A 27694-nucleotide genomic window follows, 5' to 3' on the forward strand; every position below is an offset into this window, starting at 1 on the left:
TGAGCTACTGAAATTAGGAAATAGGTAGTGTTGAGGTGAGAGGGACAAGACTGAAACTACATGGGATGTAGACACTCCATGTTCAATAGGTAGCTACCTCTCTGAGGTACCAGAAAATACGCAAGGAGGTGGTGTTTTTCCCGTAATGGCATAGCATGGAGAACACATACTACATTTTTGCTTTGACTGTGGATGTTGTCTCTTGGGATGAGACTCTGTATTCACTCCATACTTTACCTTCAGCTGAGCTTAGATATTATATATATTTTAATCAAATCAGAATCTGAAAAGTGACATTTTAAGTACTTGGGGAAAATCTGTTCCTTGTGGAAATCATCTGCTGGAACCTCTGTCACTTCTGTGCATTTCAATACAGTATTCGAGGTGTCAACCAATCCAAAGTAAATTGCTTTGATATAAAGGAAACCTCTAGCTTAACTTTCTCACAAGTTATCTTTTTATGAAATGTGGTTTGCCCAATATTTGCCATTTCATTATTGCTTTAGTAATCTTGAGTTAATGCTTTTCATTAACTTCCTGCACAGCATGAGTTGTGGCTTCTCTTTGCATGTACTCCCTTTAAATTGTAAGTGAGGAGATAATGATATCATTAAAGACTTTGTGCAAGCATGACAATTGATTGGTTCTGCTGTGCTGAGGGCAGTTGTATCTTGTGCATTCACTGATTCGTGATATGTTTCAGTGGCTGTGGACCAGTGGAAGTTAATTTGCCCTGTGTTGGGCAGAAAATGATCTTGACCCTGAGTGGAGATCACATCTAATAAATGGGAGTAGACTATTTCTAAATGTTTAAGAAATTTAAAGGATTTGACTTGCTTATTTCTACACTTGAAACTTTAACTGTGTCAGACAGCTCTTTCCTCTTTGCTATATGTGATTATTCACGATACTTTTTCAACACCCATAGGTTAATGGAATTTGCAGTGTAATCTTCTGTAATAATCCTTATCAGTTTGTTTTCCCTGGAAGATTATCTACACAGCAGTGTTTCTGTTTCTTTCCATGAACATTACAGGGAGCATCTGAGCATCTTTTCTGCTTCCCAGGTTAGCTAAAATGTTCTTCATGCTTCCCTTCCCCCCTTCACAATCTTTATACTGTATACAGACTGAGTCATTTTCCTTTTCAAATATTCAGGTTGTTTGCTAGGTTTTTAAGTGGGCCCTTGTAAGCTATTTGTGCCAAGAATGCTCCTTTTTAGAATAGAAAATCACAGTGATAAGTAACTTCTGACAAATACATAGCTATTTTTTCAGACTAATGTAAAATTCTCTTAAAAGATAAGAGGTTTGGGGGATATTGTTTCCCCTACTACGACATGCATCTTGTGAATCCCACCAGGTTAACCCAGTTTGCAGCTTAGTTTTTACCACAAAACTCTTCATGTTAGAAATGACTAGGTTTACTAATTGGAATTTTATGTTTACAACTAACTTAACCAAACGCACTTTAAAAAAAGCTTTTATTGTCTCGTATCAAAGTGTTTTGCAAATACTCCATTCCTCAAGACTAAATACCCATGGTCATAATTCATAATATTGTGGCAAGACAATACTGGGAGAAGATACCACTGGGAGAAGATAGCTGGGCTGTTCTTCAAGCTTTTGGGGGAACTCCCTTGCTATACTCTACTTCAAGTAGCTGTGAGTATGCGGGCTTTTCCCTTCATGCTTGCCACTTTTGTTGCTTATGGGGTGGGGTTTAGAGAAATAAGGGAAAATTAAATTGATGGGATTCTTGTCAGGATTTCACCACTCTTTGTCAGCCACTGAACCAACTAATACAGTTTAAATTTGCTTTATGAAATTTCAGTAGCAGAGGTGTAACAGCTGTACATTTTGTCAGGAAGGACAGCACTGTGGGTTCATGTCCAGAAAGTTATCACTCATTCAAGACTCCAGATTTCACGACTTGTTATGCCAAACTGCAAGTAGGATTTTCAAGCCTTGACTCTTATAACATTTTAAAGTGATCTAATGCTAAGTATTTCTTTAAAAACAAACACACACATTTTCCCAGTAGCTGAGCATTATAACGCACAATTTCTAGTAGCTATTTTATTAAACTTGTCTTCCAGAGTACAGATGCCACTCAAGTTTGCTTGTATGTTGAACCAGTCAAACAAGAAAACTTCTCTCATTAATCACTTTGCTTAAGTGTTGTTACTGATATACCTGAAAGTGCCTCATATTAGCCAAACAGCTGGATACACAGTAATCAAGCAATTATATATTAGCAAACCTCGTTGTATACCTTACAAAACAACTACCACCCAAAACCAAACAAAAAACCAGCAGTGCTTTTTCTGTAGCATGTCTCTTACTGTTTCTGTGCCTGGTAATAATTTTGGTTTTCTCTTTTCTTGAGAAACGAGATTGTTTCTTTTTGATTAGATTCTCAGCCTTGATTATTTATTCTTTTGAATGTGTGGTTTGGTGCAGGGAAGAGGGGATTTAGTACAAATCTGTTGGTGTGCAACAAGAAATAAATGAAAGCTCTTTAATCACCCTTGGCTATGAACTTAACCAACATGACATGGCCAATTGGTCATGTTGTTGTTCTTAATATTCACCTTTTTCTTTATTTTGTGTTATGGTAGTGGCTAGGAACCCTGATAAAAATATCAGGATCCTCTTGTAAGCACCATGAGTCACTGACACAGAGCTGTGAGCAGAGCCCCACTTACCTCTTCCTGTGGAAGCTGAAACATGAGAACAGAGGGGAAAAAGGAGGGGGATGTAAGGCAGCATGGGGAGCAGAAGAGGTAGCTCTCGTTGTAACCTCTGGGCACATAGAAACTGTGAAAGGCTGCTGTGAGTTCTGGAATGCAAGAAGTTCAGAGGGATTGCTACTTGGAAAGCACAGCTTGGGTTGTGGAATTGGAAGGGATTGCACTGGCTAGAAGCTAAACACAGGTTTGTAGAAGTTGGAGGTACAAGGAGTGTGGGGAGAGAGGACAGTGGTAGGAGCTCTTATGCTTGGGTACTGGGCTGCTTGGAGATTGGCAGTTTGTGTCCAGTGGGAACAGCGGGAGGTGGTGGGAGGACGGGTATATGGGAAGAGGAGCTAGCGTAAAATATTTTGAGAACCACTGGCTTGGAAAGATGCAATAAAAATTGAGCAAAAACTGAAGTTCACAGCTTGCTGGTTGCTTAGTCATTGTCAGCTGGAACTGCTTTGTACTAGACTGGCAGAAACAGGTTGCAAGAAGGAATTTAAGAGGTGGGTTATTAACCATAAGGATTTTTATTTTGTTCCTTTGTTTAGAAGGTTGTTCTTTTTTTCCCCACACTGTAGAAAGCATATATGTGGCTTGAGGGCAGGTGGAAAAACAAAGGTGATGTTTGTCCACTTCCTGTTGAAAATAGGTTTATCTGGCCTTTTGTATTTTAGTTTAGTCTTGCAATTTATAAGGCGCTCTTAAAAAAAAAAAATTAACAGCGCTATATACAGTAACATAAAAGGGATGAGTCAGTATGTGCTGTGTAGCCTGAAAGAGTGGATCAAAACCTTTGTAATGAACATGAACAAGAGAAGGAGAGTGAGGAGACAGTAGATATCAGCTAGAAAGTGGAATGTGGTGCGAGGTAGAGTACTCTTGTTTTTTTGAAAGACTTTCTGTGATTGAAATAACTTTAAAAAATAAAAAAAACAACTTTCAAAAATCAATATTGAAACAAGGCCATAATACCCTAGTTCCTTAACAAATAGGGAGAAGAAATCAGTTGAGTCTTGGAAAATATGTGGAAGCCTCAACAATAGAGTGTTTAATTTAAGCAAACAGTTTTCATATCCCTTAAATGGCAATTCCAAAGAGTTTTGCTTTCAATGTCATTTTTTTAAATTGGAGGCAAATCATTAGCAATTATGTATTTGTGCTTTTCTTTGTGTATATTAGAGAAACTGTGACATGAGAGAGAGAGATCACCTTTGGTTCCTGTTTTTCTGTTGCTGTGTTCTGCTGCATGAGGACATAAGCTATAACTCTGTCAAAACAAAGCGTATATATTCTCTTTTCCTGTCTTTTGAGTGATCATCCAAATGGAAGTAAAATATAAGTCTTGAAGCTGATGGAGAAATCTGCTCATAAAAGTGCGTGATTTCTTTCTTCTGGGCTAATCTTTGATATATCTTGACATGTCTGAACTTTTTAACTCGAATGAATATTGCCTCCTTACATTTATTTATTTTTTTAAATTGCAAATACGTTAATGTCCCATGATCATTGAGTAGCCATCATCCATCATCTGCAGGATGAGTGGTACCGAGAGCCATCTCAGTACAAACACAACAAGGTTGCATTCCTTTCAGGGACATTGTGTTATCTCCTTTCCAGTATTCACTCCCTCAGACGTTCATAAGTGAAGTCAGGTCCCAAGAGATGAAGACATCTTACTTTCAAAGGGAGTCCACATTGTTGGAAAATATCTCTTGCCTTTGGAGACCAGAGTGATACACTTAATTAAATATTTGTGGCTGTGAAGCAGAAAGAGGTAAAAAATCCCTGAGTTCTTTTGCATAGCTGCCTGGCTCAGTGCGAGACCTTGAGAGCAAGCAGAGTATTGCGTGATTGAAAAAAAAATTAGATTCTGATGTGGAAGTAGATGTCTGAGTGAAGGGCTGTGCTCTGCCATTCATTTCCCAGGATATGTTATGAATGTACCACTGGGGCCCTGAAACAGTCTTTTCCAATCTGAAGCACACTGTGTACCCACTGTGTACCATGAGATTATCTGTCTTCTGTTGAATGTAAAAACTATTGTGGATTAGTATTGTGACAAACTCCAGAGTAAATGCCCAATTTTCAAAATCTCTCATAGAGGATACTTGAAATTTGGAAGCCTTTGAATGTATGGATTTTCAGGGTCTGAGAAGTCTTTTAAATAAGTTTGATGGATCTCACTTGCTTTAGTGAGGCAGTATTCAGCAATGAAAATGTGCTTCTGCATGAAAACTCAAGATGCTTTTTATATGGTGACTGCACCCTCAACCGTGCAACCTTGTGTACTCATACTCAGGTATGAGTAGCAGTGGTGAAAATTAGAAGATTAACCTTCATCTGCCTGTCAGCAGAATTGTTACTTTTACATGCTGTCAGTCAGTATATTCACCACTACCCCCTTGTTTATTTGTGTTTGTTAGTATTCTGGGATACCAGAAAAGGATGATGGCTATAGAAACTGTTGTCATCCTAAATATCTTGTGGTTCCTGTCCTCATAGGTCTTTTCTTCGTGACAAATGATGAGAAATTTTATAGTAGAGGTAAAACTTTTCATATTAGTTTAAAAAAGAAATTCAGCTCTCTTTGGTATCCACAGTAACAAGTGCAGAAATTCTGAGGTTAAAAAAAAAAAGTTTTTGATGTTGGAAGCATCAGAAAAAGTACTGTGTTTTTCCTTAAAAATACATTTTTGTGTCCAACTGTGTGGTATGTTACTGAGTTAGTTACTTGTTAGACTAACTAATTCTTCTCTAGATACCAAATACAGAGAATAAAACGTAGGGAGGAATAGCTAGCTGTTTATACACAAACATGATCTGTCAGCCTCTTATGTTTTGTAGTTGGTTTGGTTGTGGGGGTGTTTTTGGTTTTGTTTGCTTCTTTTTTAAGAAAGCTGCTGGTGGAGCAAAGTCAGAGGTCTCAGAAAGAGTAATGCCTGTAAAACAGGGTAGCTGACTCATAATTTCAGAGTGTTTCTGAAGAAAAGTCTTCAGCAGTTGGAAGGTACAAATCAAGTGAAGATGCACAGTTGATGCAGCTGCTGACAGGGGAAGTAGGAAGCAAGAGATTAACATCAATGTGGTGACTTGGGGTTTGCAGGTGAAATAAAACTATTTCAGTTAGAGATACTCTAGCTGGTAGAAGTCTCCTAAGCACTGAGGTTTTTGGGTACGTTTCTGCTTTCAGGATAGAGTTGTTGAGACAGACTGGAGGGACGGGCACAATGCATCAATGTGTAGCCATGATCTGCTCTTCTCTGCTCCCAGTTCACATAGGAAGGTGCTATACACCTCTATTTGACAGCTCAAATTATTTTAACATACTCTGAAAGATGCCAGCAGCCTAATACTGGATTCTCTGTTGTATCTAAATATCAAGCAGTTATCAGTGTGAGATACAGGATGCTCTCTGATATGATGAGAAATATAGGGAGAATACATTCAGTAAGTACTTGTAGGGAATTATGGCCATGTGACATGCACTAGTTGAATGTTGCCTGTTACAGTGTATAGGGTAAATCCAAGAAATGAAAGGAGAAAACTTAAATGGGAGCCTACTAAAAGGTGATGTGTGTGAGCACTAGACAAAATTTAAACTGCACTATGAGATTTGGGTTGTTGGGTTTTTTTATCCCCTGTGATGAAGGACTTTATGTATCCTGTGATTAAGGTTTGTGGAGATGGGAAGAGTTTGCCAGGTACCTCTAGCAAGTGAAACAAATTTTTGGTTAGTGATTGACAGTCCAAGGGCAAAAGATATTTCTCTGCTGTAGCAAAGGTGTTCAAAACTTGACATGTATAGATGTGTCTGTACACATATAGACAGATATAAATATATATACCCATGTATTATAAATTCTCTCTCTCTCTCTCTGGAATTGCAAACCCAAAATTACACTGGTTTTAAGGCTTTTCTGTGAGCAGATAAGATTTAAAGGCATTTTTGGTTTCATTTGTATATTCATTCTGTTTAAAAAAATCTTCCTTATTGAAATAATTGAGCAAATTATCATCTTTAAGATGAAAGGCAAACTGAATTCCAAAGAACTGATGAACAGCTATCAAAATCAATTCAATTTAGAAAATCATACCTGTAGCTAAGTTGGTTGGTTTGGTTTTTTCCAAATCTTTTTAACATTCCAGTTATGATTCAAAGACAAACACACTATGTGCTTATCTTCCAGTGCCTCCCTGAAAAACCAATTCAGAGTAAAATCTCAGAGTTGAAAAATCATGATCTTTCCTTGAGTAGAAGTTTACCTGCTGAATGCATGTACCACAACAAAATTTGTCATGGCTCTTCCAGGTGGAAAGCTTGTCCCATTGTTATGAGCCAAACCTCTTGGTTCACTTCCTGAGCGTTCTCCCCCGTTTCCAGGAAAACTGTCTGTCTTACAAAAAATATAATTGACAAGTTAGAATGGAATATAAATTTATGGAGGTTAACATTTATATCTTCACCTGATAATTTTGACTGCTGGAGTACATGAAAAAAAGTCAAATGAGAGTGTTTGCCTTGTCCATAAGACTTTTTTCCACAACATTGGATAAAAAAAAAGTGCTATTAGCTGATCACTAAGCCCTGTCTCCCCACCTGGCACAGTTGAGATGTTATTTGCCACAAATGGGTTGTTTGGCCTTTCTATGAAACATGAAATATGGAGGAAGTACTGAGAAACACTGTTCATCAGTTCACTCTATCCTTTCTGTCTGAAAGAGGGTTGATAACAGGCTTTCTGTGATTGTTCTTGCTGTTATAATCAATTTGTTCAAATTAGCTTTCCCTTCTTCTGTAGTTGCCATCATTCAGCTACAAACCTGCTTCATCACACACAGAGAGCTCTCAGCAGACCAGTGAATGTTTTGCTATGTTCAGAGGCCTGTACGAGATTGAGGGCTTAATCTGTGATGCTTACTGATATAATTTCTCTTTTGGTCTTTTATGGATCCAAAAATTTTGTTTAAAAATTCGCTGCTGCTTTTGTCCTAAACATTGCAGAAGACCCAGCTCTGTAGGATTATGATTTTCTGTTGTGTGGCATGGCTTTATTGTCCATCAAATAAAGGTTATAATCCTTTATCTGCAGTTCCTATTGTAATGCAATTATTTGATGATGGATAACTAGCTGGTATAAAGTATGTAGGCAAAAGCATCTATAGCTCTTCTGCAGTGTGTTTTAGTGGAAGGACTGGCAGAGGAAAGGATTAGGTTATAGCAGCAGTATACAGTAAACTGTCAAGATCTTCAAACTCATGCTTTTCCCGTGTATAATAAATCTGTCTCATTGTATGCTTATGTGGATTAAACTGAAGTCTTTGTGGCTCTGGTGTTAAGGATAAGGGAGCCTGGACTACAAATGTCACTTCTCAATGGCTCTCCTCAAAGACAGACGTTCTCAGAGGGCTGCTGGTTAAACCTGCAAATCTCAGATCCAGTTCTTCACCTCCTCCCTCCCCTCCCTTCTTTTAGAGAAGAATGAACTGAGTGCCGATCCTTTGCCTTGTTTTTGGAGGACTTATAGATACTGTTCTTTTTGTTACTGAGAGGCTATTTGTTCTGAGTTTGAGACTGAAGCAAGAATCCTTCACCTGCCTCTAGATTATGGTAACCAACCTCCCATTCATGGGCCTTGGTGCCCTTTCTGCTGGAGTGCTTCAGACATGAGGAGGAACTGGTTTGCTTGAATTGTTTGGGGTCAACAGACCATTCCTTGTTTCTGAGATCGTAGTGCCTGTCATGTTTCGATAACTGGATAGATGCATGCACGCTACATGACACCGTGCGCACATTGACTTTTGCTCTCATGTGTAACCAGCAAGTGAGTATCCATCCAGTCGTATGACGGGATGTGTGCATGTACCTCAGACCATTTGGTAAGAATGGATGTGCTGATCACATGAGTTTTCAGTCATGTGATGGAGAACTGGCTGTGGTCTGTGACCTGTCTAGGACCAGCATCCTTGCTCTGCAGAAGGTCTGAGCACCACAGCTCCTAATCATTCATTGTTTTATATACTTTATCATGCATCTTTTTCTAATGTAAGGCATAAAGTATTTTCATAGGTCTTTTTATATGAAAACTATGTTTTAGGCCTTTTATCATTACTTCTGGTCTGTTTTGAACCTCTGTTTCCTGCATCTTGTCTAGCTCCTGGGAAGACTGTCAGTTATCCATCCCTGCAGAGCCCTTTCCAGATGCCTGTTGTCTTAGTGGAGCCACGTAGTTCATCTCTCTATTTCCTTAGCTATATGCACTTAAGTAAGGCATCTGCTTTTTTTAACAATGGCTGTATATTCGTCAGTACCTTCACTGGCTTTCTTGGGTCCCTTGGGAACTGGTACATGTGACTTAGTGTTGCAACAAGTTACTTGGGTGGCTTTTTGTTATCCCATCTAGATTGTGTGTAGATATCTTTATTATTCTTCCAAAAGTTACAATGTGGATCCTCAAGCACACTTTCCCATATCTGCACTGCATGCTAAACTGCTTTTTTGCTTACTTCTGATCACTGGAACATCCTCTTCTGAGGCTTAGATAACAGCTCTCTGCCTGGCTCATTCAGCTTCTGTAAGAGTGTGCTCTGTTGCACATGTGCAGAGAACATGCTGCAAGTACGTGAGCACTGCTGAGGGCCTCAAGTACATAGTTCACCATGCTTTTGAATGTGTAACCAGTTACTGCAGAATCATCCGTCCTAAATTCAGGCCAGGTGAAAGCTGCATGCAGATACCTTCCATAGTACTCAGTCACACATGTAAACAAAAGGCAGACATGAAGGAACAGAAGAGTTGTGCTTAATCTACTTGCACAGAGTTTGAATTGGAAATGCATGTCTGTGTCGCTATCTAGACAGACTTGTAGATGTATTCCTGGCACTTCCAGGAGGACAGAATCTTTGACAAGGTATGCTTTACGCTTCAAATTGTGTTCATTCAAGCAAACTCTCCTCCTGGTGTAATGTGCTGTCTTTAGTAAAAATCTGCCTTGTCCATTCCCCTGGGCATTTTGGGTACGGGAGGGAGCAGTTTGAGATGAGTAGAGCCCAGACTAAGCAGTTGCTGCCATCGAAAGGAAAGATGTCCCATCTATCTTCTCATGCTCCCGGACTACCTAACACTGTCCCCTCCTGTTGAGTCAGTCAGCATCTTCACTTGTCTGACCCTATGGTTAGATGATTGTACTCACTAACCTGTCATGGGGGAAAAAAAAAACCTGTAAAATAGAGAGAGACTAGTTTTCTTCTAGGTTAGCTGATTTAATCAGCTTTACTAGTTACTTGGGCAAATGCCAAACCAAGCACGAAGGTGGAGACATGCTGATGGAGGAGGAGGGAAAAATGAAAGGTTGCAGTTTTGCTGTAGTCAAACTTATCTTATGGCTCATTGCTAATTAAAAACGTTGTTACTCCTCTTCAGCCTCTCTCTCTGCCACTGCTTTGCATGTAGTGGCTGCCTTGTACGTAGTGGCACTCCTCTGCCCGAGCAGTGAGCTGGTTCAGCAGCGAAAGAGAAAACTTTATTTTGCAGCACTTTTTTTTTTTTTTTTTTTGTTAGCTATTTAACTCGTTGAACCAGCTCACTACTAGGGCAGATAAGCAAAACAGAAGCAGCAGGCTATGAGTAACGTGATGAAGAACAAACTTTTCTTTGGCGATGATGAGGTGTTAGCTCAACTCAGCAGCAAGGCCAGAGTGTTTGGCAGGGGGGCAGTGTCATGCTAGTAAGCTGCATGGGCCTGCCCCTCCCTTGTGCTGCCACTGGCGTGACCTGGGGATCAATGATTCAGTCCCTATCAGTTTTCAGCCATATTAGCACCCAGTGAACTGGCCATGTTGGTCACCAGTTTGTTATTCCTAGCCCAAAGGAGAGAGCTAAGTAGGGTGATCTAAGGCAATGCTAGAACATCCCTTTCGGTCGTGGGCCACAACTGGATCAGCTAAAACCAGCCATAAAGACGCATCCTCTTATGTCTGATATCTATCTCATTGCAAAGAGTTTCTTCATTTCACTGGGAAACTATAGCACATACTCCGTACAGTAGCGACTGTACCTGATGTAATGGTCTCTTTCAGCTGCCTGTAATTGCCTCATTACCGCCTCATTACTTAGACTAGATATTGGCCTATTTAACCACTTCAGTGAGGCAATGGTTTAGAGGTAATTCATCTGCAATATTTGTCTTCTAAGGACTATATAATATCCACTTTAACAAGATGAATGCTCTTGATTTTGTAATAATAACTTAGTGTCCCTGTAGAATATGAACCCTCTCGCTTTTTTACTAGCTGTTCATTTGGGAGTGGATGAATGAGTTGCAGGGCAGCAATGTAAATCCCTAATGTCACATTATTGTCCTTTTTCTTTACGGAATCCAACTTCTGTTGCAATCATGGAGACTACAGTTATTGTGCACATTTACCATTAAAAAAGTGGGGTTTTTCAACAGTCTGGGGATTCCTTTTTATGAAGTCTTGTTGTTCTTTTAAATGGAGGGTTTCATTCTGTCAGATACTAAAATACAAATGTTCCAGTATTGTTGTGGTGATATTGGTGTTATATATGGTGCAGTTAAGTTTTTATTTACTACAACGTTTGTGCATGTGACTTGAGATCTTAAAACAGTTTCACTGGTGTGTATCAGTAGGTTCACTGTAGGCTGGATTTTTTTTGTTTTACTGGGCATCAAAGCAGGTTTTCTCTATAGAACTCTGAGGAACAGAAGGGACTTAGCAGGATTTTCCTTCAACATGAAATCTCTTGAGAAGGATAAAACTGTGGACCTCAGTTAAAATCAAGGTTTAACATGCAATTGGTTCACTCAGAGACAGGATGCTAAGTTGACTGGATTGTCTGGGAAGTTTGTATTACAGTGGTATGAAAAGCAGAATTTAATGGGCTAATGTATCACTTTGCATGAAAAGACAGGGAAGTTTTCCTTAACCAAAATGGCAATTAAAAGATAGAAGCTTTATGAACGTACTAGGCCTGGCTATAGTCTCTTATTACACTTAATGGGTTTAAAACGATCTTAGCCATCTCACTGTTTCCTCAATTATTATTTTCTTTTTTTTTAAACTTACAGTAATTACAGCTCAGCTATGATCTACTTCTGTTATTCTGCTCAGCTTTTTAATATTTATAAAATAAGCTGATGTGCTGTTTTATTGATGCAAGCATTGTATTATAGAGTTTCATGAACAGATTTATGCACAATTTATTTGTTTATATTTAAAAGTAAAGACCCAACCTTTAGTTTTAGGAAAGAGGCAGAGAGTGCTCCAAATGTTGGTTTAAGATATAAAAGCTTTAATTTCATGTATCAATAAGGATGCTGATTTTTCAGCATAGCTAATGTATGATGCTTATAATAGTAAGTTTGGTTGGTAGGTTGAGTTGTAGATATAACAAGCATATTACGTATCTGATCTACCCTTGTTGCTTTTTCTTTCTACTAGTCTCTAAACCTATTGCAAAACAGTAAAATGTGAATAAAAAGTAGTGGAGTTTTTCAGTCCCCCTCCAGGACTGAGGTACAGAGGGAGTAAACTGAGGCAATTAACGTTTGAGAGAAGTGCACTTCTGTTAGTGACTGTGGTATTCTAGCAGGTTGATAGCGAAAATGCAGTTTCATTCTTTGCAAACCCAGAAGTTAACATTTTAGCTAACTGTCTGTAGTTGTCCTTTGGTGGTGACAAGCTTTTGCAGAACAACACTTCAGGAATGTTGTTTCTGAATTGACATGGACATTCCTGGTATTGAAGTTTATTGTACTCATTCAAATAGCATCATTTCTATTCTGTGGGAAGTTCTGGGCTTTTAAGGAAGATGGAAAACTTTCCACTTTAAGAAAAAGTAACTTCTTTTGCAGAAAGAAAAAAAGAAGAGTAATTTATTGTATAATTAAGCAGTAAATTTAAAAAGCTAATAAAAATAAAATTGAACTTGAAAGTTTAGTGCAGGGTCTTTTGACTCAGCTGCGACTCCCCATTCCAAGAAGTCTGTAGAAGTGGGGGCTTGTGAGCTCCATTGGCAAGAACCTGATGTACTTGGTGGCGTTGGCTCCATGGCTGTCAGTGTGGTAGAAGCACATCTGTAGCAAACATTTGAGCTTTCCAGCAGCCCCTGAGGAAAGCTGGTGAAACACTAGCCATAGTTCTGTCAGTATTCTGCGTGTATTTTGCTAGAAGTTCCTCAAAACCAGTATGTTAACATGTCTGTGAATGGGCATTTTTCCACTGCAGCTTATTAATCTGGAGAATTCTTTGTAAGTTCTTAATATTTAGTACATATTCAGTCCTTTCCATAGCTGTACCTTTTCTGGTCACTGTTGTTGTTCAAGAAAGAGCCTACAGCAATTGTCAGGAAGACCTTGCCCTCAGGTATTAAAAGGTTTTGTTTCAGGAGGTGAAGAATTTACATTGTATGTTTGATCTTGCAGGAATTCTTCAATGGGTGAAGCTGATAGATAACTTTGAGGCTGAGTATGAGTATGTCACCAACGAAGGAACAGTGTTCACTTTCAAGACAAACCGCCATTCTCCAAATTACCGGTTAATCAACATTGACTTCAGTGACCCAGAGGAATCCAAATGGAAAGTTCTTGTCCCTGAACATGAAAGAGATGTTCTAGGTAAGAGCTCATGTCAAGCAACAGACTTCTTATTCTTCTTTTTTCAAATTAATTCAGTAATTAGTCTATTGCATGATCTTGTACAGACCTTCTTACTTTTTTCCTGTGTTTAAACTTTGTTTAGGATTTGTGATTAAAAGACTTGCTGAGGCTTGAGAGATCCAGGATCCATTTCTCTTTCTCTCTCTCTCTCACGTCCTGTGTGGCCATAGTGAAGTTGCTTCATCTGTCCTTGTTTTAATTGTGTGTTTGTAGGAAATGAGGGGAAAGTATTTTCCTGCTTCATGTCAGTGTAGTAAACATTTACTAGACAGTCAGGGATTACAGCAAGAGGGACTTTGTAAGCAGAAAGAAGGGAAAGAGCAAACCTGGCAGTAGTGCAGCACACTATGAACAGAGGTGGTCAGAGTTTGAGACAGGATTTTCTGTTGTTCCTGGGATAAGGCGAGTAGATAACATTTGAAAAAAGCCTCAGGAAAGTTGAAGGGCATGGAATTCTCTAAGTATAAAAGAGTGTTCAAAACATCAATAGTTGGTTTTGATATAATTAAAATAAAGGTGTATTTTTTTAATCCCATCATTTTGGGGAAAGTTCTATTAAAAGTTAGAATTAGTTTCAGATCATACAGAAAAACCTACTCTGAGCTGTTTTTTTGACAGATGCTTTGTGTACATTTCTGTAGTCTGTTCTCCATACAGTACAAGATACAATTATGATTTATCTGACTAGCATAATTGTAGCTATTCAAAGACACTCTGTTTTTTTATTAATCCATCTTTATACAAATTCATTCATGTTTGCTACTTTTCCAGTGAAGAGCTGCTTTGTAGAATGAGTAGAATTCTCTGTATGTGTGTAATCTGATAGGTGTATATACAGTAACTTCTGTCTTTCCTCTCTAAGACAGACCCATTTCACTACTATTTCAAATTCCTTTTAAGATCTTGCTTTTCAAGACACCTAAAAAAAAAAAAAAATCGTAATTTCTGTCTGCATTTCACAATGTGTCCTGCATTATTTCTGCCACAGTCTAGACAAGGTATGTCCCCAGTGTGACATAAATGGTGATTCTGAGCACACCTAAAATTGTAGTGACGTTGCAAATGGCTGAGGTCTAGAATCTTGCGAGAATTTTGGTAAACACAAAAGTAGCAAATTCGAGCTTGGTGAGACACAAATCTTAAGACTGTGAGCTCTTTGAATCAGGAACCACCTGCATCTTGAAGTACCTTTCAGGTCCTAAGCAGAGAATAAATAATAAGTCTAAGTGAAAAATTGCTTCGAAGTCTAATTTCTGATTTGTGTTTTCTGAATTTGCTGACAGTCTGTGAAGCCATGCTTAAGTTACGAGGAACAGCAGTTTATAAAGTGGGACAAAGTTGAAGAATTGACTTAGGGATGGTGAGTGTCCAAATAGAATGGAACAGAAACATGCAATTGACATGAAATGTGGTTACCATGTGTGGATTTACCTGAGATGTGGTCTAGGCAGCCAAAGGACCTTTGACCAGTGGCTATATAGGCACTGGCTATATATTCCTTCCCAGTAAGATAAAGGCTACATCTGCTCTTCAGTACACTGCAGTATTTAGCTCAACTCCATTTTGGTTTCATTCTAAAGGGAAAGTCGTGCTGAGTTCATGTTTGTGCACATGCAAAAAAAAAAATTTTAATGCGTGCAACACTCGTTTAATGCCTTATACATGACAGCCTTGACTATACAAACATAACAAGAACTGCATTTAGAAAACTGGAAGTTCAGATATATGCGTTTGCTGAGGGCGCTGGCCTTCAGCCTGTAAACACAACAGGCATTCAGCTCTTAAACACTTGAAGGCAAACATAATCTGTCATATAAAACCATCAGAGTGACTTTCAGGAATCTGTTGTATGTCATTAGCGTGTCCATAGAAAGGCTATGAAGCTGGTGAGGGGTCTGGAGCACAAGTCTTTGAGGAGCGGCTGAGGGAGCTGGGGTTGTTCAGCCTGGAGAAGAGGAGGCTGAGGGGAGACCTCATCGCTCTCTACAATTACCTGAAAGGAGGTTGCAGAGAGGTGGGTGTTGGCCTCTTCTCCCAAGTGACAAGTGGTAGGACAAGAGGAAATGGCCTCAAGTTGCACCAGGGGAGGTTCAGGCTGGATATTGGGGGAAATTTCTTTACTGAGAGAGTGGTGAGACACTGGAATAACCTGCCCAGGAAAGTGGTGGAGTCACCCTCCCTGGAGGTGTTCAAGAAACGTGTGGACGAGGCATTGTGGGACATGGTTTAATCGGCATGGTGGTGTTTGGTTGATGGTTGGACTTAATGATCTTACAGGTCTTTTCCAACCTTAGTGAATCTGTGATTAGCCAGCTGAATATGAGCCAGCAGTGTGCCCAGGTGGCCAAGGCGGCCAAGGGCATCCTGACTTGTATCAGAAACAGTGTGGCCAGCAAGGGCTAAGGAAATGATTGTACCCTTGTACTCTGCACTGGTGAGGCCGCACCTCGAATACTGTGTTCAGTTTTGGGCCCCTTACGACAAGAAAGATATTGAGGTGCTGGAGCATGTCCCGAGAAGGTCAACAAAGCTGGTGAGGGGTCTGGAGCACAAGTCTTATGAGGGGCAGCTGAGGGTACTGGGGTTGTTTAGCCTAGAGAAGAGGCAGCTCAGGGGAGAGACCTTAGTGCTCTCTACAACTACCTAGAAGGAGGTTGTAGAGAGGTGGGTGCTGGTCTCTTTTCCCAAGTGACAAGTGATAGAACAAGAGGAAATGGCCTCAAGTTGCTCCAGGGGAGGTTTAGATTGGGTATTAGGAAAAACTTCTTCACTGAAAGGGTTATCAGGCATTAGAACAGGCTGCCCAGGGAGGTGGTTGCATCACCATCCCTGGAGGTATTGAAGAGACCTGTGGATGAGATGCTTAGGGACATGGTTTAGTGGTAAACTTAGCAGTGTTAGGTTAACAGTTGGACTTGATGATCTTAAAGGTCTTTTTCAACCAGAATGATTCTATGATTCTGTTCTATGATTAAGCTTCTACTGGTTTTGGATGTGAAGCCAGAGCAGGCAAGCCTATGTCCACTTCTCTCTCTAGCTTATTGGAGCAGTATGTAAAGGAATTGGATTAAATTAACAAATGAAAGTGTCTCCATAAGAAGATGAGTCATAAGCAGATCTTAGCACTACAGTAAAGTAAGGTTGAATTGTTCAGTTGCATCTTTGTGGCTGACACTTGCAAATTAGTGTTGTATCCTAAGCACCAAGATAAGGGAGTTTTGTCACATTCAGGAGGTTGTAGCCCTGAAAATAAATTAAAAAAACCCAGTCCTTCACTTGATGAAGCCAGTAAGGAAGCCAGTCTCTATGTCATGTTGTTTTAATCATTCGAAGATTTGGTTTAGAAAGACATAATTATAGCAGAAGGCAGTTAATAATTCATTGTCTTGAAAACCTTGCTGTCAAGTGAATTTGATTTTGTGTGATCCAGAGATGACAATGTAATGAAACACCTTCTGCAAAAGGTAGGACAGCAGTGATTCAAAGGGTAAATGAGTATTGCTGCTTGTCCAATTTTACATATGTGTGGGAGTGACTCTTTACCAAGATGTAATTAGCTGTATTAGAATTTATTTAGAAACGTTATAGTTAGTGATGGTCTAGATCACAAATGTGTTTTACTGGGATATATAGATACTCGGCCTAAAAGTCTCCTACTCTGATCTGATCTGCATGGTAGCCATAGCCTTCTTCATTTCTATATGTTAACTTAGATTCAGTTTCATAAAAGCTGCACCATGCACATACAGAAATATATTTATTTATGAATAATAAATTCAGGATTAAGAATTACGGCGCTCTGCCAGCGTCCATCAATGGCAAAAAGAGAAATTCCACAAAGTATCATAATGCATTCTTAGGGAAGATGGTAGACCTAATATAATCTAACCAAGAAATAAACACACATGCCTCCAAGGTGTTGTGAATGTCATTTGATTTCTTCAACATATTCTTCAAGATAGACTTTTTTCATTGGCTTTGACCTTTTTGTTTTCAGAACTGTTTATACATGAGCTTATTTGGGAAATACAGGGAAAAAACCAAGCATATTCCTGCAATGAGTTTGTACACACACCTCATTTTACAACTCTCAGCAGGACTTTCACACAGAGTTGAGATAAATTTAGATCTTTACTCTGTGAGCTGAGGGGAAAAAATAAATGACAGCTATTTTACAATGAAATTTAAGGGGAGCCTCAGAACATATTGGAGTGTGATGAGACTAATTTCCTCCCCTTTGGAGTTTGTTTATAAAGTGTTACTTTTAATTTTCAGGGAGTCTGAAATAGAACCATAGGAGAGATTCATGTCTAATGTTGAACTAGTGCTTTAAATGACCACATAGCTGCAGGTAGGTGCGCTGAATTAGTTAAAATGCAGCTATGAAACCGTAAATGCAGACTGATCGTTACAGTCACTGCAACCCTAGGTCTAAGGCGTAGGACAAACCTGCTGTCTTTAAAAGGTTAAATAATTAATTCTGAGAACTGTGCCCCCCTCAGAAGTGCCCAATACTGGTAGAGCAGGGCAACTTGAGAGTAGCAGTTATATCCAGCCCTGTACTTGTGACAATGAAAAGAAAAACAGAATAGATCTCCCGAGTAAGGAGGACTGAGAAATAAGACATATTGCTGAATGTGTCATAGACGAGGTGAGTGATCTTGAAGAGTTCCTTGAATCTCAGTTGGCCATTTAACAAGCAGGGGCAAAGCTAGCAATGCTCCTCTACCTTGTACACATCTGCACACCTAAACTCAGTGCATGTAAAATGCTTCCCTTCCCTCAGCTAGAATGTGCACTCCAAGTGAAAAATAGTATTTTTCTTCATACCTTTAGCCTGCTAGCTAATTCATAAATGCTTAAGAGTTTGGGGAGGGGAGTTGGGGATGCAACTGACATGTATCTTTTGGCACTGTAGTGAAACCAGGAGGGAAAGTCTGGAATGAGTACCATAAAATTGTTGATCCTGAATGACAAGGATGTGCATGGGTGTGAGTAATCCCTCATGTTCATCTCAGCTGTCAGGAAGCTTGTGCGCTCCATTACCCTGTGGTGTTTTTCAGAGTACCCATAGCTTTACATGCTTGCGAGTTTTGCTTGCAAAGCGGGTGCATGAAGGATTGTGTGACTGTTCTGAGGAGCAGTTGTGTGACCTTTTGTGTATAGCCCAGGGGAAGCACCCTGCGGAGATGGCTACTGCAGAAGTGTGGCATAGAGGAGGAAATTGGCTGCAACGCAAATGACCAGATTGATAAGCTGCTACTGTGAAATGTGGGGGAAAAAAAAAACACCAAAAACCAAACCAGCTGGCATGTGGCTTAGCTCCAGTGTTTCCCAGCAACAAAAAGCACCCCCTAAGATTGGGCTAAGCCAGATAGAGTCCCTCAGACACTGAGGACATGGGGAAAGGATGTCATTTAGATGGATGTCCCTGGATGAAAGTTTTATTCTACTCTTTATTCTGTGTTTTTGCGGCTCAGTTTAACTCTGTTTACCGTGGAAAACCTCAATCAGTCACAGATGACTAAAGCCTGTAGGTTAGTTAAGGAAGCATTTCTCCTGATGTTTGCAGCTTCAGAAGAGCTTTGCCCCACCCCTTCCCCCCCCCATTTATGTGTTCTCATACTGAGAGGATGTGGGGTATAAAATCCTTGTCTTGTTGAAATTGGTTGGAGCTTTTCCATTAACTTAAACATGGCAGGCCGTCACTGAGGATGGTGTCTCAGAGAGAAGACATACGCCTTTTCATATGTTGTGAGGGCTCACCAACATTTATTCAGATGCTTTGGAATGATTCATGTTTTATTCTGTAAATTGCTTAAGCTTTGCTTCCAAGTCTACCCATTAGTGGACTTGAGTGATGGTTACGGGTCATTTTAATAGAGATCAGCGTGGATACCTGTTAATCTGCAGAGACACTGAAGGTTATGGTCGCTGTCTGTGATGACCAAAGAAACCAAAATGAGGGTCTATTTTCCAGGTCTATTTTCCAGCTAAAGCTTTGACAGTCCATTAAATTATAATCATTATTTGTTGAGTGGATGCACAAGCACATTGTACAGCAAGTAACTCAGTAGTTTCTGCTGAAGACTTATGGGTAGCTCTAGCTCTTCTACCTTGGCATGTTTTTCTCCATCAGCATTTCAGCCTGCATCTGTCAAAGCATGTTTGTACAGTTGGACACTTAACATGCTGTAGCTACTGCTGCAGAAATGAAAGGTTAGAACTGTCATAAGTAATTAAGGTTAGTGGCACAGATGTCTGGTGTGAGGATTCAACCTTTTATTTCCTGAAACTGTTTCAGGAGTTGTTCATAGCAATGTTGCAGGTGCCGAGTTAATGGCATGCCTTTGCTAGGAATGAAAGCTGTCAAAATGAAAGACTTTTTATGAAAGTAGCAGTATATGAATTTCTTAAAGGTTGAACTAGATCTTCTAGAGGTGGTTGAGCTCAGTTTCCTAGGCCTTGTTAAGAAGTATAATTCCTCTAGCCCAAATTTAGCTATTGAAGAATTGTGTGTAACTATTGTAGTCATCAAGGTGATGACTGTCATCTTCCAAGAGAAATGGGCAGTACCAAGGATAATTCTTCACACCTGCTTTCAGTACCTACAATTGCCTCCAAGTGTGTCCATCTCTCTGTGATGCCTGAGCCAAGAGGTTGGAAAAGGCAACCTCTATATGTTTATTGTTTAGTAAAATAAATCCTTTGCCTAATGGGTATTGTAAGTAGGTGGATTGTAAATGTGCTGGAGAACAATTGATAAATTTAGCTGTAACTATGAGAATAACTGCTCTGTTCATTGGTATTAACTGAAAATAAACTGACCCTATATATTGGAGAGGTCTCAGATGGTTAGCTTTTTAAAAAAAACACTTGTGTGAATGAAACTGCTCAGCATGCAATTCACAGTATCCTGGAACAAGATATCCAAAATAATTAGGTGAACTGCATTCCAAAGGTGCTTATGTCTGTCCGTTGTCTGTAAAGGGAGCCTACAGCAATGGTGTCAGGCTTAGCTTTTAGACATGTGAATTTTGCAAGCACACAATCTTAAAAGCTTCCAGGAAGTACAGAGGCATGCGGGATGTGTTCTGCAAAGCATGAGCAAAACCAAGGAGGCTGACTGCTAATGCAACAAACTCGACAGTATCTGCAGTTCTCAGTGCTGAGCATGGGAGTAACAGAGACTCAACTTGTAGCTTGCAGTCAAAAAATAGCTCTTGTTAATAATTCAGCATTGTTTTAGCTTGCTATATATATAAGTGTTCGTTCTTAGTGTCTTTTTTTTTCTTCTGCTCTTTCAAGTCTGCTTCAATCTTTTGCTCTGGTTTGATTTTTGCATTTCTTTGTAGTTTCCGTTACTGTAAGTTTTGGAGGCAGTTAGCAATGCACCAAAACCAGTTATTATACAGGTATTAGACACAGAAGCTGTGTTCCTAAATCTCATGGAATGTTCTAAAAACATTTTGCATTGTTTTCTCATCTGTTATCTTCACCTTGCTGAGAACATCTAATTTGTAAACCAAAGAGGTGATGGAGAGTTAATGTTGCTGTTTCCTAGGCAAGTTCTTCAATAGCAGGAATCCTCACATAAGCCAGCAGCCTTACCCCTAGGCAATTGATTTTTTTTTTAATAAAAGAGCAATATCTCTTTGTAATACGTAAGTTGAAGTCATAATGTATTTGGACTTTTCATGAAAACATCCATTAAACTGCAATGCTTCATCAAATGGTTAGTGAGGAATTAAGGGTTATCACAATTTAATTTTAAAATAAAGATTGCTTAAGTAGTATTTTTGCTGAAGCAAAACTACATATTATATACATTTGAAGTTGATCTGAGGGTGTCTATAATCCATTTTGTGAAACTTTGTCAGGAGATTTTGAGTAAAACTGGACATTTTAGTTACAGATGTTACTGAGAATACCAATGGAGTTCATGGGATCTCCTACTTACTGCAGAGCAGTTAATTCTGCAGGCAAAAATGGTGTGTTACTGTAGGGATGCTATTTTTTAAATACACATTGTGTTCATAAACCAGTTGTATATGTGAATGTTGGCAGATTTGTGCAATGACAATGTAGTAAATATTTTGAATTACTGCATATTCTCCTTTTTCATATAACCAGGAATGATTGTATATTTCAAAATATGTAATTGGATATAACAATTAAACTTAGAAAGTTTATTCTGTTTTCCAGCCTCACTTAAGAAATTTAAGTCACTCCAGAGCTAAAATTACACATCAGTTACTAATTTATAAACAGTGTTATGTTGTGCTGTATCTTATTGTTTCAGGTTATGGCTTCATGGGTGAAATTTCAATTAGTGTTGTACTCTGGGGTTTTGGTTAGAAAATTTCCAGATTTAGGCTAGAAGCTCATGAGGGAGTTAGAAAGTCTGGGGATAAAAAAATATCAGTGGTGGTCTTCAGGAAGAGGGCAGTAGTAAAGCTTTATTTTGGTGATTATGTAACATAAATTCATATGGCTAGAAAGTCATACTAGTGTTCAATTGCATTGGTCCTTCAGGAACAAGCTAAAAGGGAAGTAGACTCTATTGAACTATTGGAATTTGAAGTTCTTCGAGCTCTAGTGGGTCATGACATGTGAACTGTATATGAAAGCAGGGACTGTTAAAGCAGCTAATTGTTACAGAATAATGAGTTTTGACCTTCAATTCAGAAAGAGCTTGTTACCCTTAATGGAAGAGGCACATGATACAACTCTGAACTTTTGTTCTGGAACCTGAACATGCAAAGAGAAGGCATTGTCCAATGCTGGTACCTTGCCCATGATTTAGGTTTCCAGTCTGACTTGTCAGGGGAGAAGTTCCACATACACAGTTGGAAGAGGACAAGAACCACCACCTCACCTAGTCCTACAAACAAAAAAAAGTCCCTCATTCCCTCCTTCCAGATATTTTTTTCTTGACTTTTAACCTTGTTTGTATTTTGTCTTGTTTGTAGTTGATTTGTGAATTAATGAGAAGAAGTTGAAATACTTTTGTTGCAAAGTAGGGTAACCAGTTTCTTAAATGACAGAAGTACTAAGAGAGATTAAGAGGTTTCAATCTTTTTCCTGTCTGCATGAGTAAATAAACAGATTTGTCACTAAAGATCTAAAGCCAATGGCACGGCAGACAGAGAGAATGTTACATGATGTATTCTGGATGAACTGGAGCCCTGAAGAGTTTCTACTCTTCACAGGATATAAAGATGGGGATTGAAGTGAGATGGTCAGTAGAACTGCAGGGGGTTTTGTAGAATTTGCCAGCCCATACTTTTTTTTTTTTACATCAGTTTGGATTTTCCAAAGTCCAATTAAAAAAATTAGTATTCCATGAAAAAGTTCACATATTTCTGGTAATTCTTCTGAGGAACAAATTCAGAATGTGAAAGGTTCTGTGAAGCAGAAGCTCTTATTCCTGCACAGCTGAGGGGGGGCAGCTCTGCAGGGGCCAGGACTGCTGGGAAAGGCATAAAGGAAATGAACCTCTGCAGAGCGCTTTGTTCCTGGGTCCTTTTGCCAGATTGAGTTCACTGTGCCACATCCTGTTCCTGCTACCTTACAGTCTCAAGAATGCTGTTTAACAACATCAGCTTCTTGAATAAACATGCTTTTTTGAAAATGGCATGTTGAGGATATCACCTCAGAATAGGCCTTTTCTTACTTCTGGTAGAGCCTGCTTACAAGAATAGCCTCCTGAATACTTAGGCAATAAAACCAAGATGAATAGTAACATCTAGGTTCTATACTTTATCGTGCAATACAGGATCACATGTCTTTTTACACTTATTAGTTTAGCTTGAGTCTAAATCATACTGATTGTTTTGATTTTCATGCATTTCCGTAAGCATTGCTGGCAAAGATCAATGTTTTGCTTGGGTTTTGTGTTGAAATATGTGATGTGTAAAAGCAGTATTGATCTATAAATACCCCAACTGCATAAGCATCGTGGTTAAGCTATTCTTTATTCCTGTGTCTGCATAAATTACTTCAAGCAGCATGGTTAGTGCGTTTCCAAAGAATGTCAGCCTTTAATTTTGGGTTCACTTTTTTGTTTCAGAAGGCAGGTGACTTCTAAAGATTTGAGACTTAAATTCAACACATATCAGAAATTTTGGTGGCTGTATTTATGTATGCTAAAGAATTTTAGAATCAGAATATATCTGACTGTTTTCCTTCTTGAATTTTTTTTTTACTGTATATTCTGTGGCTTTGTTTTTCTTTTCCACACTCTGCAGAATGGGTTGCTTGTGTGAGGTCCAACTTCCTGGTTTTGTGCTATCTGCACGACGTGAAGAATATCCTGCAACTTCATGACCTAGCTACTGGTGCACATCTCAAGACTTTCCCCTTAGAGGTTGGCAGTATTGTGGGATATAGTGGCCAAAAGAAGGACACCGAAATATTTTATCAGTTTACTTCCTTTTTATCTCCAGGTAAGATTGTCTTTTTCCCTTAGTTATTGTTCCTTTTCCTGGGAAGAGTATCCTTCTCGTTTTCTGTTGTTTATTAGTTACTAGGTATGTCTAAGATGCAAATAAAACTGCTTCCCTCCATGTAGTAAGTAGTGATTGCGCACTTCATAATTTACTAGTCCTTGATCCATGAAACTTAAATAATATGCCTACTAATATTTGAGAGACCTGCATTGAGAAATTACTCAAGACTGGCTTGTACTAGAGATGAGATTGTGGCAGCACTTGCTTCATACAGCAAGATACAAGTTTACAAATTCTGTTGAATTCTGTTGATTTTCATCACAATTTTGAAGAACCTTAATAAGTCACAAAAATTCTTTTTCTGACAGCTTTGTGATTCATTTATGCATAGCCTCATTAGAGCATCCTTACTATCTGTCCTTATAACACTTGGTGTTGTTGGATTGCTGTAGGAATCCTCTTTGTACAATCCTGCAAAGCCAGAGCTGTCCAAAGCATTATATGTGTGGCACACCAATAAGTATTCCAGGATTTTGAATAGGAAGGGAGTTTCAACACAATTGTCAAGCTAGTGTATGACAAGAAAACATATTTGCTGTTCTCTTCCCCCCCACCCCCCCCTTTCTTTCTTTCTGGCCCAAACAATCAATAGCTAATACAGGACATGATTCCAATATGGAGAGGGGAGATAGACTCCAGAATCTTTATCTTCTTCCAGGGTTATGAGTGATCATGAATCATAAGATGATCAAAAATGTTCTTATAGCATCTGACGTATATTTTTGCTGTGTTTCAGTTAGAGCACAGCCACATTGCAAAATGTCTGTATAATAGTTTTGATAGGTTTGCTGGTTTTGCTAGAAAGGATGGTGTCAAATTATCAAAATTATGTTTCAAGCTTAGCAGATAAGTATGATGAATTTCCTATTATTATCTTACTGTTTACATAACCAGAAATAAGATATAGTATGTTTCCAGTTCCTCTTTTAAACAAAATTCAGATCATTGCAGCCATTGCAACTGGATGGAGAGGAGCTTGAGGACACTCTTGCATTTACCTCTAACTTCATCCCAACTTGATGGTTCAGATAGTTCACTTACATCCCGCTTCGTGGGCCAGAAGTTGCCAGTCTTACAAGCCTGCACTGTTCATCTCAGCTGAGCCAGTGGAGTCTCTGCAGCTGCTAAACATGTGGAGGGGAAGAACCCGGAGATCTGTTTTAGCCCGTGGCTTGCCAGTCAGCCAGCAATACCTGCTCTTACTGCCTGCTGGTTCCGTAGGCAGATTTTTTTTTTTCTCCTTTTCATCCACACGCTTAGCATCTACAGAGAATTTGCCGTGGCGTAGCTCTGTTAACTGGGGCAGAGCGACCTGGAGTCTAGAAGAAAGAGGAAGGGAAGAAATGGAGGTAGACTGTATGGGAATAAGGAAAGGGTGAGGAAAGCAGACCAGAGAGGTAATTTTTAGGTAGGTATGTGGATATTTTTTAATTTGCATGCAACTGCCATTTGTCCTATCAGTGGAATAACCAGACAAAAGGTATGGGGCTGGTCCTTGATTAACCTAGATCTTCCTATATTAGATACCAATATAATTTGCACTTGTATTAAGTTGCACTATTTTTTTTCTAATTGGAAACAAATTAACATACTGGTGTTTAATACCTACAACAAAAGTAATAGTAAACATATATATAAAATAAAGAATAAAGCAGTTCTAAAACCATAGATGCTGACACCATAAAAATAATTTTTGGTATTCCCTGAAAAATATGGTTATCCCTGCTGTCCGCTCCAGTCAGACACTTAGGTGAGCACTCACTCTAGTGTTTTGCATTTATTTAGCACCCAGCAAAAGAGTGCAGGACCCAACATTACTATGTTTTTGGATATTAACTGCCATGCTGCTAAAAATATAATAGGAGATGCAGTACCAGGGGTTCAATTACATGTTAGTGTAACATTAGGTTGATTGACTCCTGAAATGTAGTCTATGACTGTGCTTGTACTTCATCATGTGGTTTCCTAATATGCAGCTATTCTGCCTCCTCTGCGTGTAATGTTTGCCAATACGTTATCCAGCTTGGGCAGCTGTATATATGTCAAATGACTGCTCTGCCGGTGACCACCTGGTGTGCTTTCACATCCCTTTCTGGATCATAATCTTTAAGGGAAATGCTACTTTACTGCTTATTTGTACCTGTCACCCTGCATTAGGCTTGCTAGTCACTTTGTGACAAATGAAGAAAAAAAACTCCCAGCAGATTAGAGTAGTCCTGCTTTTATTCCCCTACTAATTGACCATTGTGGAAAGAGGCTTTGTCAGTTATTAGAAATGTTGGGTTTCATCTGTGTTCCTGTGCCAATCTGTATCTTTGATTTTCCACAGTCTATAAAAGTGATTTAATGAGGTAATTCCCTTGTATCAGATATGTTTCCTCATTATTTCATACTTCAATATAATTTTTATAGCTATAACCTCTATAATAATTACTTCTGGTTTCCTGAAAGTATCTGAAATATACACAATACAGCAGTATTTCAATCAAGTCCTGTCCACCTTGGTTAATTTTATTACATTGAGAATCCCTGTAGAGGGCTTGTTGCCTTAAATTTAGTGTTCCTTTCCCTGATACACATTTAAAATTCTACAGAGACCAGCTTGTTGTAAAGCAGAAAAACAAAGAAAAATTAACACTGAGGTTAGTTTTATGTACCATATGTATCTGTAGTACATCCATGAATATTAGGATTTTGTAGTGTGCTAACTAGTGTGCAAACACAACAATAGTCACACTGTATGGCACATGCTGAAACATTACTAGGGTTGAATGACAGGAAACGTGATTTAAAGTCTAAATGCAAAATTCATCTTGGCCAATTACACATCTATGTAGTGTCTAGATTGCTACAGCCTCTGTGATTCTGCCTCTGCTGCAGCCTATAAGTTTTATACTGCTTATAGACATAAATTTTCTCATGTGAGCAATCATTTGGAAATCATAGGTGCAACTCAAGCAAGTGAAGTTGCCTTCAAACCTGCAGGATCAGGATGTAAAATAAATTATACAAGACCAAATTCTGTTCAGTTACATAGGTAACCTGTGCTAGTCTGCCACACTATCAAGTGGATGCTCAGCTCTTTCCATTACCTGGGGGTCCATTTGAATTATGATTTCAAAATATTTTATCATAAAGAGAAAAATATTGACCCAAGTGGAATTCTTGGTATATTTATTCTCAGTCTGGTGGCTCTAGAAAGTGCTATGTAACTTTATGAAAACAGATCTTTTTTCCATTTTGCTTAACCCACTTTGGGTACCTGGCTTTGTTATCAGCGGTGAGAATTATTCTTTCTGTACAGAAAGCCTTTGCACCCTTCCTAGATGAAGTGCATATATGTATGTGTTAAATTATATATTAACTGAAAGAATGTGTCTGGAGCTACTGTTTTTCACTCTGCTGAGCTACCTTTGCCATTCATCACTCCATCACAGTGCCTAAACCGGTATCCTTTTAATGATGGACATACACGAAGCTGACAAACTTGCACTCTGTTTTAGGTATTATATATCACTGTGATCTGACCAAAGAGGAACTGGAGCCAAGAGTTTTCCGGGAAGTGACTGTGAAAGGATTTGATCCTTCAGTTTACCAGACAATTCAGGTAATAAACATGAATTCTGCTATCTTGCTATAATCACTTATGCAAGAGTTTAACAAAATTGCACTTGGCTAAAGGTGAGATTGCAAGTCTGTGTGCGGTCTGAAGGAATTCCACCAAGTCTTGTTAGAGAGATTGGAAGATGCCACTGCAAGTAACGGGG

General features: G+C 39.0%; 1 protein-coding gene across 1 annotated transcript in view; it reads left to right on the forward strand.

The window, feature by feature from the left end:
• PREP (prolyl endopeptidase) overlaps positions 1 to 27694 on the forward strand; it is a 110856-nt gene that overhangs the window by 42724 nt on the left and 40438 nt on the right. The window contains exons 8-10 of the mRNA XM_059830225.1: positions 13183 to 13374; positions 23667 to 23864; positions 27431 to 27534. Coding sequence (XP_059686208.1) covers positions 13183 to 13374; positions 23667 to 23864; positions 27431 to 27534 — 494 coding nt within the window. The remainder of the gene's footprint in view (positions 1 to 13182; positions 13375 to 23666; positions 23865 to 27430; positions 27535 to 27694) is intronic.

This window comes from Gavia stellata, chromosome 2 (assembly GCF_030936135.1).
Source record: "Gavia stellata isolate bGavSte3 chromosome 2, bGavSte3.hap2, whole genome shotgun sequence".
Classification (NCBI taxonomy): Eukaryota; Metazoa; Chordata; class Aves; order Gaviiformes; family Gaviidae; genus Gavia; species Gavia stellata.